This window comes from Fusarium solani, assembly GCF_023522795.1.
Source record: "Fusarium solani strain SB1 chromosome Unknown bctg00000011, whole genome shotgun sequence".
NCBI classification, from domain to species: domain Eukaryota; kingdom Fungi; phylum Ascomycota; class Sordariomycetes; order Hypocreales; family Nectriaceae; genus Fusarium; species Fusarium solani.
The window spans coordinates 281,989-294,339 of record NW_027072149.1 but is presented as its reverse complement, the minus strand read 5'-3'; the positions used below and the strand labels follow the sequence as shown (position 1 = coordinate 294,339).

General features: G+C 51.3%; 7 protein-coding genes across 7 annotated transcripts; 1 reads left to right on the top strand and 6 right to left on the bottom strand.

The window, feature by feature from the left end:
- Nucleotides 1-914: 914 nt before the first annotated feature.
- Nucleotides 915-2,111, bottom strand: MRS44_015118 (uncharacterized protein; the record flags this gene model as incomplete). Its single annotated transcript, XM_046271589.1, has 2 exons — nt 915-1,453; nt 1,520-2,111. The coding sequence occupies 2 exons, from the start codon at nt 2,109-2,111 to the stop codon at nt 915-917; spliced, it is 1,131 nt and encodes a 376-aa protein (XP_046126059.1).
- Nucleotides 2,112-2,780: 669 nt separating this feature from the next.
- MRS44_015117 (uncharacterized protein) lies at nt 2,781-3,820 on the bottom strand (the record flags this gene model as incomplete). The annotated part of the gene is made up of 3 exons (XM_065619077.1): nt 2,781-2,937; nt 2,992-3,154; nt 3,214-3,820. 3 exons carry the CDS (start codon nt 3,818-3,820, stop codon nt 2,781-2,783), a joined length of 927 nt encoding a protein of 308 aa, XP_065475149.1.
- A 587-nt stretch (nt 3,821-4,407) lies between these two features.
- MRS44_015116 (uncharacterized protein) lies at nt 4,408-5,157 on the bottom strand (the record flags this gene model as incomplete). The annotated part of the gene is made up of 2 exons (XM_046282649.2): nt 4,408-5,019; nt 5,104-5,157. The coding sequence occupies 2 exons, from the start codon at nt 5,155-5,157 to the stop codon at nt 4,408-4,410; spliced, it is 666 nt and encodes a 221-aa protein (XP_046126057.1).
- A 633-nt stretch (nt 5,158-5,790) lies between these two features.
- Nucleotides 5,791-7,068, bottom strand: MRS44_015115 (uncharacterized protein; the record flags this gene model as incomplete). Its single annotated transcript, XM_046272334.2, has 5 exons — nt 5,791-5,996; nt 6,057-6,616; nt 6,680-6,796; nt 6,857-6,879; nt 6,946-7,068. The coding sequence occupies 5 exons, from the start codon at nt 7,066-7,068 to the stop codon at nt 5,791-5,793; spliced, it is 1,029 nt and encodes a 342-aa protein (XP_046126056.1).
- A 720-nt stretch (nt 7,069-7,788) lies between these two features.
- Nucleotides 7,789-8,682, top strand: MRS44_015114 (uncharacterized protein; the record flags this gene model as incomplete). The annotated part of the gene is made up of 2 exons (XM_046272333.2): nt 7,789-7,921; nt 7,973-8,682. 2 exons carry the CDS (start codon nt 7,789-7,791, stop codon nt 8,680-8,682), a joined length of 843 nt encoding a protein of 280 aa, XP_046126055.1.
- A 234-nt stretch (nt 8,683-8,916) lies between these two features.
- On the bottom strand, nt 8,917-9,793 carry MRS44_015113 (uncharacterized protein; the record flags this gene model as incomplete). Its single annotated transcript, XM_065619076.1, has 4 exons — nt 8,917-9,084; nt 9,138-9,212; nt 9,251-9,353; nt 9,405-9,793. 4 exons carry the CDS (start codon nt 9,791-9,793, stop codon nt 8,917-8,919), a joined length of 735 nt encoding a protein of 244 aa, XP_065475148.1.
- Nucleotides 9,794-10,118: 325 nt separating this feature from the next.
- MRS44_015112 (uncharacterized protein) lies at nt 10,119-11,449 on the bottom strand (the record flags this gene model as incomplete). Its single annotated transcript, XM_046271592.2, has 2 exons — nt 10,119-11,097; nt 11,355-11,449. 2 exons carry the CDS (start codon nt 11,447-11,449, stop codon nt 10,119-10,121), a joined length of 1,074 nt encoding a protein of 357 aa, XP_046126054.2.
- Between the last annotated feature and the right edge of the window lie 902 nt (nt 11,450-12,351).

Below are 12,351 nucleotides of genomic sequence, written 5' to 3'. Positions count from 1 at the left end.
ACAACCCGACAATACCGAGGCCGGGACACGGCGTCTTTCACAAGACATTAGCCAAGTCATGCTATTACCTCCACTCCATGCCGAGGGTATTATCCCCCTCCCACCTGGTCGAGTTGGGGAGGGCCTTTGTCGGCAGTTAGCATCGGCTCTGCAGTCCCTGAATCTCCTTCTTCCATTTGTGGAACAGTCCTGTTTTCTGCCACTTGATGGACCTCAGCTGCCAGGAAACGCCCCTTCCGCTCCTGGGGCCGGCCCTCCTGCGATACCTGTCCCAGCACATCCTTCAGCTAAGGACGGTAGGGTACCTGGTAGTAGGGTAGTCTCAACCAGTGGCGGTGCTTCCCTGCCAGTTACACACCTGCCAAGTTAGCTTCCAAACCTGTTCCTCTCAGCAAGCAACAGGCCCGCGACATCTTTTAGCTTAACATGCCGAATACATCCGTGTGTTTAACAGATGGGAGTTATGAACGCCGCAAAGCCTCTGCATGAACGGTAGATACATCATAGATTTGGGTTAATACGAGAGCTCTATCAAGCATATCGACGGCACAGGAAACTTACGGCTCCCTGGCTAGTTTGTGAACTATGTCCATTCAACAGAAATACCGTCCCTCGAGAAATTCACGTCGTACGGCTACATGACAACCTTGCACATGAACTCTCAAAGCCTCGGGCAGCAAGCGACAAGACCTGTCCTCGGACGCCTCATCTATGGCCCGACCATGTCATCCACCCGGATTCTGACAGCTCCAATCATGCACACGGCCTGTCTTTAAGCTCGAGCCCCCTTTTTTTTCCATTCCAGGGCAGTGTCTCTAAGGTTCAGTCTGTCAAAAGATTCGGACTCTCCAATCTAATCAAGCAGAGAACACACACCCTTTTCGATTTCTGCAAGCGCAAATTCTCCAGTTGTATTAGTGGGAGTAAGATAGAATATTTGCTAATTGCTCATGACGTTTCAAACCATGTTCGAAATCGCAATACCCCGTGCTATCACCCCGGGCATACGCTTCATATATCCCGGCAACGCCCCGGGCCGCGACTGGCAGTTCCTGGCGCCAGGGCTCCCAGGCCCAAGGGATGTCGCTAATCTCACCAGTGGAAAAGTCATGCAACACAATCTTAACATCCCCTGAAGCCATGGTTCGAGGGGTTGTTCCACCTTGGGCAATAAACTTGAGCTCGCCCTTTTCTCCCGAAATTGTCCATGTGAGACAAGGATCGCCAGGAAATGGCTGGCTTTTTTGGAATGTCATGACAACCGTAGCGCCACTCTCGACGTACTGGGAGGGTCTCAACAAGGCCGTTACGGAGACAAGATCTGGCACATCAGACTCGACAGTCGCAATCACGGCACCCGTCTTGGAAGCAAGTCTGACCTTGGGCCGCTGCAGCTGTAGCCTGCTTCGGATATCATAAACATCCCCAAGTGCAGTTTGAAGGAACTCCCACACTGAGAGTTGTTAGAATAAGGAAAATGGGTCCGGGTGTGAGGGACCAGGGAATAAGGGAAACTTACAGTGGCCGAAACCAATGGTAATCGCATTCCCTCCCACCGCCATCTGAGTAAAGTACCTCAAAGACTCTGGAATGGTATCATGGCTGCCAGTCCCTCCACATGCCTTCACTTCTGAGCTGAGAACCTTGCCCAAGAGGCCGTCTTCCAACACTTTGCGTGCCGCACTGATTGGGGCAGTAGCAGGGCCCTGCAGGCCAACCACAGATCTGATACTTTGCCTTCTAGCTAAGCTAGCTAACTCTCGCGCCTGAGATGTATTTGAAGCCAGTGGCCACTCTACAAACACCGCCTTGCCTGCAAGGATGCTAGGCTTGATAGTGATATAGTGCCTGTCAACTCGAGTGCTGCATACTACCAAGTCGACGTTGATATCCTGAGCCAGGTCGCTAGGATTGCCGTATGCTCGAGTGTCTGACGGAAGCCCAAGCGTCTTGATGGCCGAGTGAGCTGATTCTGTGCTTGAGTTGCAAAGGGCGACAATTTTGTAGTGAGCTTTGCCGTGGGGGGACAAAAGGTAGGGTAGATGGGCTGCGGCGGCCCAGCTGCCGGGGTGAGCAGACAGGCCGATGATGCCGAGGCGGATTGGGGCCATGATCGCTGATTGTATGGCGGTAACTGATTCTTGAATTGATCAAGAAGATTGGGGCAGATTCAATACAGATATAGGTAGTGACGACAAATGCGTGTTGAAGGTCTAAGCCCTAAGAAGGCTAAGATGCATCATGCTGCTCGCGTGGCAACGTATTGATGACGTGATTTTGTGATATCTTTGATATAAATTAATACCTGCTTCCTATCTCGCCATTATTAATAAACCTCTTCGCGTGACTTGGCAATATTTGCGCTTGTTTGCACATGCTATTTGACCGAGCTCTCGATGCACTGCATGACACGAGGATGCCCCAGTAGCAGCCTTCTGTTCGCTTAACTAGCTCGTCAGTGGGTTGCAGTAGCGTGAAGCGCTAATGGGGTACATCTTTCATCATCCAACCTCCCCAGAGACCCGGGTTCGGCATTCACTTAGATTTCTCCCCCTTTCTATGAAGGATTACCAAGATGGTAGATTGCTCGGCTGTCTCGGGTACTCAAGTAAATATCACACATCATCTTACAGGTGATGATAAAGCGAACGGCGGAGTGGAGAATGGATTGATGGAAGTGATCCACTAAACATTGGTCGGTCTAGAAGGTACCTTGTGGCTGACATGCCACCTAACGAGACTTCACCTGCACTGTCCTCCAACAAGTCAACAGTCGCGGCTTAGAAACCGAGACGTTGATCGGCCGTATGAATCTCTTCCCTCTTGTTGCTCCTGAGAAACCCTTCCAGGTCGAGTGCGACGATGGTCGGGTAGCTCTGGTTGTTGAGATTATCCCCAAGATGTGCGATTCCGTTGGTGCACCAATACATAAAGCATCTAAGCCCAGAAGTCAGCGCGTCCTGAATAATCATGTACAAGAGGAACTCTTACCCAGGGCCCCAAGCCGCTACATTGTCTGGATCTTCCTTAAATTGGCTCCTGATGACGCGATAGAGCTCGTCAAGGGATCCGAGACACTTCAGATGCAGGGGAGCTTGGTAAATCTTCTCATAACTTGCCTTGATCTCCAAGACACTCTTATAGTCGCCCCGGACTAAACCTGTCTGTTAGCCAAATTTGTCTCGCATGCCATACAAGAAAGGTTCAACCCACAGCGAAAGATACCAGAGGCGTCTTTGTCAACCAACAGAGCCGCGGCATAAGCTGCGGCTGTCTCATACGTGGTCAAGTCCCATTTCTCGTCGCCCGTGCCCCAGTAGCTAATCGTTTCATTGCTGATGTCAAAGATGTGGAAGAAGGGACTCCAGAAGGTCTCCATCAAGGCACCGACCAGAATATGCACTCCTTTTACCTTCTTGCCCTCCAGATATTTCTTGATAATTTTTGTCGACTCCTTAGGAAATAACTCGCCGTTCGGGATTTTGGTATAGTCGACGGCAAAATCGCTAGGTACGTATCGCGGAACGCCTTCGTTGACACACGCGTCGATCAGGATTTTCTGGCCTCGAGTCATGACATCGTTATCGCCGTAGTAGCAGCAGATGACTATGTCACAACCGCGAACCAAGGCATGAACGGCGCCCTCGTCATCAAAGTTGCCCTGAATGATCTCGATGCTGTACTTGTCGAGGGCTGCCTGTGGAAGTTTCGTAGGGCTCCTGCAGAAACCTTTGATGGTCACATCAGGATATGCCTGCAGTGCTTTGACCACACACTGTGCAAATTTGGCTGTGAGGCCAGCGATACCAACAACGGTCATCCTGGGATATTGACGTAGACTCGAAAATAAACAATAGGACCAGTTGAGAGAAAGATAATCGTCGGTGCCGGGGACTGGCTAGGTTGAAAAGCCCGGGACAATGGTGAGTCTTATAGCTCGTCTTGGGTGGCGACATGACAGGTGAGTTTTTTGCTGATAAATACGCATTCTACATGCATTACGAGTGGGCCGAGCGAAGGAAGCAGTTAGATAGGGGGAAAGATATGGACTAAGAGAAAGGGCTGCGGGGAGAACAAATTTTCTCAACGCAAGCTAAAGACCTTTGCTTAGCGTTCGAAATATTCTCATCTCTTCCAATACTTATCAAGTTATCTGGAAGGTACGGCTGCTCATCATCTCATGCATTTAAAGTGTTCTATACCTAGGCTATGGTGCACCGCCTCGTCCTAACGCCCTCGTGAGCACGAAGGTACTGCCCCATTATCTTGGACTACCAGACACCAACACCAGCTGGGCGCAACTCATATTTATTTTATCGAAACTCAGGGAATCTGTAATATGGAGGCCTATAATGCTATCTCGCCATTTAACCCCCAGCAGTCAAGATCCCGCCAAAAGCACGCAGCTCAGGGGGCGGTCTTCCTGGCCTCGATAAAGTTCTTATCGCCAAATGCTGACGCAAGACGCTCATCCTCAATCACTCGCAGGTACCAATCTGTAGTTCGAGGAAACTTGTCCCTGAGCTCCGCGTCAATGACTTGAGCGAATCCCCAGTACAGTCCTGCGGCAACCGAGATGTCTGCCAGACTAATGTCCTGCGTGGCAATATATTGGCGGCCTTGCAGATGCTTCTCTACTATTTCAAGAGAAACAATGAGGCGTTTAAGGGAGGCCTTCTCGGCCTCTTGGTTAAAAGAGGCCATGCCGTAGCGCCATAAGATCAGTGTCGTCAGAGGCTCAAACAGCTCATGGTCGGCAAAGCCAATCCACTGCCTAATGACAGCTCGCTCTCCTGCGGTGGTACCAAGCAGTTGGGCGCTTGCAGGGCCACTCTCGGCAGCATATTGGGCAATGGCGTCCGACTCGAAAAGGGTGAGGTCTTCGTCAAGAGATTTGAAGGTTGGAACTCTGCCCATGGGGAAGTCGGCGAGGAACTCGGGAGTCTTGTTTGTCTTGCCCATGACAAAGTCAGGGGCGAGGTCCACCGTGCGACCACTCATCGCTGCCACGGCCTGGACCTGTGAAGGGTATCAGTAAAGGACCAGACAAAGGAGTGAGGACGGGTCTGAGAGGGAGAATGGGCGGGAGTTGTTACTCCATACCTTCATGGCCCTGGGGTTGAAAGGATAAGTCCAGATGGTTCCGATAGAGCCCATGGTGAAAAAGACGGTGGTAGAAAAGTCAACAAGCAGGTATGGTAGTCAGAGGGAGTGAACGGCTGGTAGGAAATGGATTGCATTGCAAGACCTTGCATTGACTTAAGAAGAATATCACGATGTGGCAAGCCATCACTCCAGCATACGCCAGTCAGTGATTCTAGTCTCCAACCGCTTCCATTGGGTTCCTCCGCTCGAAACCGAAGTCAAGTCAAGATCAACAGTGTAAGCTACGTAGCCCGGCCTCGCCAGGTTGGCCCACCGTGGTGGTGTTACAAGTGGAGCTCACAGTAGTCCCGTCAGTAACTTGCATTAGCTTCCGAAGTGGAACTCTGATGGCTAGAACCTCGTCAGTCGATTGCATGATTAGAAAACTGCAAAATGAAACGTCAGCTACGTACGTACTAGACCACATGGAGCGAAAGCAAGCAGTGTCGGTCACTCGTCATTCAAGGGGGGCCGGATCTATGGCTGACCGCAGTTTCGTACTCTACGTGCAGGGGGACATTTCAAGTGAGGGGACAATGTAATGAGAAGACAACGTAATGAGAGGACACAAATTGAATTAGATGATCAGAATACGTCCAAGAGACCTCTAGGCGATCACGGGGGACACATCTACCAAACTACGCCTCAAAGGCTAACAACTATCTTCTTTGCAGACACACCCTTTCGCTGCAAATCCATGGCGCTCTGTACGTCATCCAGGCCGTGACCAGAAACAGAGGGGTCGGGCTTAGCCTGGAAGGATCCATTCTCCAGGGCTTCAGGAATGAAGGTCTTCCAGATCCACTCCCCGACATGTTGATTGGGTTCCTGGACGATAGCAAAAGCAACGACTGCATAGGATTGTCAGTATCCGTTACAAGGAGTGGGGGTTAGATCAGATGGACCCATACCGTAAGTGGGCTTGAATCGCTCGGTACTCTTGCTGCTCGGGAGGACACTGGCAACAGGAACGCTCTTGTCGAGGCGGTCAAGGATATCAGACACGGCATCGAAGCTGGAATCTGCGCCGATGGCATCATAGACTCCAACAAACTCGGTCTCTTCCAAGGCTTTGGCGATATCCTCGACCACGGTGGGACTCTTGTAGTCGAAAACAGCACTGGCACCCAGGCTCTTGACGAATTCATGGTTGACGGGGGAGGCTGTGGTGACTACGGTCACACCAGATGCAGCAGCCAATTGAATGGCCGTTGCACCCACAGATGACGCGCCGCCCCAGATCAAGATGGTCTTTCCATTGCTGGCAGGCTTGTTCGCCGAGGGCAGCGGCAGATCGAGAAGGTCCTTGACGTATAGACCAGCACAGGCTGTCGAGATGGCAAGAGGAAGAACGACAGCCTCTTCAAAAGTCATCGAGTCTGGAATGGGGGAGACCAAGGTGTCAAGAACAACTGGATGGGATTGAAAGGCCGAATTTGCGGGGTCCTTTGTCATGAGGCCATGGCAATGTCTGTTTTATCTCGTCCAAGTCTGGTTAGTTTGTGCCGGGGCTGCAGTCAAAAATTGAACTCACGCAACGACCCTGTCGCCTTTCTTGAAGCGAGTAACGCCTGCTCCAACTTCCTCGACGAGGCCGGCCGCGTCTTCCCCCAGAATGAAGGGATACACTGATAGATATCTCCCATGGACCCTAGTTATATAAGCTCAGGGCTCGGTGGCCGTCGCATCGAAGGATGGCTGGGAGGCTTACTGAATCTTCCAATCCACAGGATTCTGGCAAGCACTCTAGTTAGTCGAAGGACACCTTTATTCGGGGCATCAAGGAGGAAGGAAACGAACAATGGAGACAGCAGCATTTTTGATGACAATCTCTCCGGGGCCTGCAGTTGCTTTGGGCGCTTCTCGTACGTTGAGAGGATAGCCCGAGGGCGAGTCGATCCAGGCAGCTTTGTTTTCGACCATGTTGTATGATACGTTTTGGTGCTTGCGATGTGTGTTTACGCCATATAGAGGAGGTAGCTTGTGCAGGTGGAAACAGGAAGATGATTATATAGTGATTCCTTGGATGCATCATGCAATTATCGAAATATGGTATGGTGAATTAGTAACCCTTGGGGCACAATAGACTGCAACTAGGCAAGAAATGGCTCTCTCGGACAGGCGCATGGTGGCACACCCATGTGGGCCACACGCCATTCCCGTCCTCGTCGCAGTATGCACACCCTCGGGCAGACCGAGAGATACTCGGCCCTTTTGGTTTGTTCTTGCCCGGTACTCGGGATAAACATGGGTGTCTAGGGGTGTATTGGAGGAGATGAAGAACCACACGCCTCTGGGCAAAGTTGGATCGCCGGAAGAGGCTGCCGAGACCTAGGTACTCGGACACCAATGTTATCGGCACCTGCATCAGCATCAACGGCGGAGCTCTCTTGCTGTAACTGATTGATAGATTGGGTAGCATACTTGGAGAAATATACAGAGCTCGCAGTTACAGAACAATCACGTTAGTGCCGTATCCAAAACACAACCGTGAGTGATCACCTCCTAATCAAGAAAAGAGTTTCGGACTAAGGTTGCCCCGAGGTGGCAACCCACCTCCTTCGCAACTGTATCCACAGGAAGATATCATCAGGACGACTCCATCACATAGCCCTCCCCTCTTTGCTAAGCACCCCGACCAAGATGCCTCCACCCTTCATCCCGCTCCAATTAATGCCCCAGCAGGTCAATGTAAGCACAGAAGACGATTGGACGGGCACCAGCGATCCGAGGGCACGGAAGAAAATGCAGGATCGGATCCACCAGAGGATCAGGCGTTAGTCTTGCCATTAACCCCGTTGCAGCTCTCAGCTAACTCCGGGAAAAGGACAACGAATGAAGGGAATTTCAAGACCCCCACGAATGCCTAACCCCCAATCCTTCTTTGACGAGCATCAACTCAGTACCGCCACCAGTTTCTCCGGTGACTTCATCGAGGTTGAGCCCTTGAGTATCTATTCTTTCACTGCTTGCGAACCCGAGTCTGAGCGCACCGAGCGCTTCATCATTCACTTCAGCACTCGTGTACACGCAGACTTCACCAATGGCTCGCCTCGCGCCGACATGCTTCTCAACCTGGTTCAGTTTAACACCACGCGGGCATTAGTGATGAACGCGAGAATAATGAACATCACGAGCGAGTTGATGTTGCCTGACGCTCGGTCTCGGCTACCATGTCACGCTATCGAAGGCGCTGCGACGATTCCCTCAGTGCCGTCCAGCCTACAGCCTACGCACCTTCAGCTTACTATCAGCCATCACCCTTGGGTCGATATCTTGCCGTTACCCGAGATCCGAGATAATATTCTGCGCCGTGACGAAAATTCCTATGACAAGAAGGCGCTATGCCGCGACCTGAGAGGTTTTCAGGATGTTGCTAATGGGCTGGGGGGCATGATTGTCTGGGGTGATCCTTCGGACTCTGAAGCATGGGAAGTCACTGAAGCGTTTGCTTCGAAGTGGCCGTGGGTGATTCAAGACTGTTCCCGGCTTCTGGAATCCACGAGGCACTGGAGGTCAATACGAGGTGAATCTTGACGGACGCATTACCATGTTTCAGCATTATAATTACATGACCGTAGCAGTCAATGACAAAATCACGACCTCCTATTTGCAACATAGCCCTGAACCGGCCCGACTTGGCATATTTTCTACAAGGCAAGCCTTAAGAAAGGAATGAATAGAAGAAGAGAGGCCATACCCATCCACGCTGTTGACCAACTATCCCAGCATCGACTGCCATAAGTATCCTCTATAGCCAGTGGTGTGCTCCTACTCTTTCTCGTCACTTTCATAGACACCGCCGGCGTCAATGCCCGTCACAGAAGCCAGAATATTCTCGAGAGCTTCGCTGACGACGTTGCACGCCACAAGACGGGACAGGGATCTCTTTCCGTGATACGAATAACTGCCGACAAGGCTGTACATGGCTTCGGGGCCCTGGATGCTTAGTTAACTTAGGTACAGCAATCAATTGATCGTCCAACACTTACCTCGTTCAAATACTTGTTGCAAAGCTCAGTCACCAACTCCGTCTTGTCCGATTCTACTTCCCAAAGCCAGGGGTGCTTTCCTGAGTCAACGCGTTCAGCCCATAGGCATATACCTGTAGCATCTGGATCTGCTCTGCTATTTCCACAGCGCCCGTCGCAAGTTTGCCGTCGTTGGCATCGGTCACTTCTTGACTCTCCGTGATTTGCGGCTGAAAGCTGTTTGATCTTAGCGCTCAGTCCTCATGCAAAGTTTCTTTGATATCTCACTCCCTCCAGAATGTTTTCCCATCAGCCTCAAGCCGCCCCTTGATTGTCTTGAGGATGTTTCGAAACTGGGCTTCGCCAGCCTTGAGAGCATCGTAGGCGGGTCGCGTAAGTCCACGCTTCTCATACCCTTTGATAAGCCATTCAAAGATGTCCGTCTCGGGTAAAGAAGGGTTTGGCGTTGGAGCGGGGCCGATAACAGGAAGGACTAATAGGTTGCAGCTGGCCGCATCCGTGAACATTTCAAGTCCTATGTCAAGAATTGCTTCCCCGACTGTGCCGAGGAACTTTCCCATTGAGCCATCATTCTTGGTTTTGCTGCTTTTGCTTGTCTTCAAGTCATCGAGCATCCGCTGGAACTGCTTTCGTGCCCGGGGCGTGGCCCTCTCCATGGCTGTTGACGTACATGGTTAGCAAAGATGTCTTGTTTGAGCTCATACAAGATCGCTTCGAAGCTTACCGTACTTCAGTCTCTCAGCTTGCCGCTCCCGGGCCATTTCATAGAATCGTCGTCGGACTGGCTTTGAGATCGCGGCTGAGTCCCAGTATTTGAAACCATTGAGAGATTAGTGCCATCAGTTTTGGGACTTACTTCCTCAGGTTGCCGCTAGGTTAAATGTGCCAGACCCTGCCCAGCTAAAATAATGTAGAGGCAGTGTCTGCAGCCAAGAATGCATTTAAAGGTCCAGAACGTAACTAGCACGGCCCTTGTGAGGGTTACGAAACGGCTATAGGGCCTTGCTCCTGGCGACGGGCTTCGGCGAAACTGATACCTAACCCATCATTATGGCGGGCGTACAACTCGCCGGCAGTAATCTGGAAACTTCTCCACGTGGTCATCGACCGCTTCCATTCGCTCAGAATGTTGTGCCACCAGATTAGGAAAAGTTGATTGGGTACACGGCCTCTTTGGAGGGAGTTCATCCAATTCTTGATCGGGTAGTCTTTGTTGGAAACCTTGATGTTAACTCCATCATCGTCCTGGCCGACTCTGGTTGTGCCCTTGCTCAACCGTATTTGACCTTTTGCCTCGTAGATGATGGCGCAAGTGTCGAGTTCCAGCTCCTCGAGCCCCAGGGATGCGAACCAGTCGATCTGCCATCGATGGCTAAAGACATATTTCTTGAGAGCAAGGACTTTCAGGTTTGGAAACCCACCACCACCGCCAGCTGCACGAAGATCACATTTAGGGTTCCAGCCCCAATATGTGCGGCAAGACAGCGACAGAATCTTGAGGTTCTGTGCCACCGGGCGGGAGAGCCAGGTAGAAGTGAGGATGTTGAACGAAGCATGGAGCTCCTCGCTGATGCCATGCATGGCCGTGTTCCAATCGGGGCCTCCTGTTGCAATGGATAGTCTGAGATCGACCAAAGAGCCTGAGGCAATCGCCGTTTTGACATGTTCAGATCCCGCCGCCCAGCTCCAGGCAGAGTCGGGAACATTGTGCAGGATGAGTCGGTCAAGGCGCATCGGACCAGTTGGCTGATCGGCTTCATCTCTCACTCCCCAGTCTGGAACACATGCTGGATGCTCGTCGGTTTCTAATTCTTGTCGAATAATGGGCTCCTCGACGGCTGACCAGTCGCCAGCCAATGCTTTGAAGACGGTCTGTAATACTTTGGTGAGATAGTCCAGCAGCTCCTCGACCCAGGGATAGCCTCCTAACTCCATCTCAGTGGTGAAGCAAAGGCGAAGGCTTTTCAAGTTAGAAAGGCATCTAATCAGTGGCAGAGCAGACAAGAAGTTAACGCGTGCTTGTGTGCAAGAGTGGCGATCGGCATTTTGGAGATGGGTGCCGATCCAAGTATCGCATGTGAGCTCCCGGACAAACTTGCAGATTGTTTGGACAGCGCAACCTTGGCGAGGCTCTGCGGTGAGCCTTCATTTAGTCCCAGGAAGAGATTACGAAAGGCGACTGGAGTCGCGAGCGAGCAGGTCTGTTGATCGAGTCACAAGTTTAACAGAGTCGACTTGGAGATGACGGAGAGGTAACCCAAGAGCTTATTGATGACTACGGGCGGCAAAGGCGCAAAGATTGGGTCTGTCATGATGAATAAGGTCACGGGCAACGCGAAGAGGAAAACAACACCCCTGAACGCGTCAGGTGGTGTTGAGCATGGTAACGAGGGAACTGCGGTTATATCATTGGCTGGGCTCTCCGGGTAAATTTGATCATTTCATTCCGATTGGCCAATTGCATGAGGGCTGGCTGCCTTGGTAGAAAGTGGTCATTTTGATCTCTCGATCTCTTCCGTCGTGGAGCAACAATATTGCCTCGGTCGGTACCTGGACTCTCCTTGAGCCTCAATCAACGCTTGGAACTTGAGCTTTACTCCCTACTCAGCAACTAACGGTACATGTAGCCTCTTCTGACGTGGCCGCCTCCACCTCATTTTGTCTTGCCATGATGGGAAGCTCCACACGGCTTGACGCGGTGACACGATAAGCTTCAGGTCAGGGGGATACGCGCCGGCATTTGATACCGAGAGCCTGGGCTGATAACAAGGCGAAAACATGGAGGCATTCGCTGCCATGGATTGCGTGGCTGTGTGGCGTTGCTGCCTCAGGCAGAAGCTTCAGGCACCCATAGCACGCGCTTCAATTCACATATCAACAATGTGTCAAGTGACGGTTACTAGAAGTTCTGAATGAATGTTTTTAAGTAAATTTACTTTGTATTTTCTAGAATACTATTAGACTATCTGTGTGTTACTGGCAAGACGATGCTTACACACTGTTAGCTGCTGGCGGTGAAATTACCGTCACAGCATCACGGCTCGAACACTCTCTACGCATTCGCTCAACTGCGCTCAATATCGGGCTCGCGTTTCTCTCCTTCTCGCTCTTGCATGTAGCATCCATCAATATAGCTCATCTGCATATGAAAATGTGAGCAATCGCCTCAAACTGGCGTATGAGCCCCCTTGGCCTGACAGTTCTCCCCATCTTG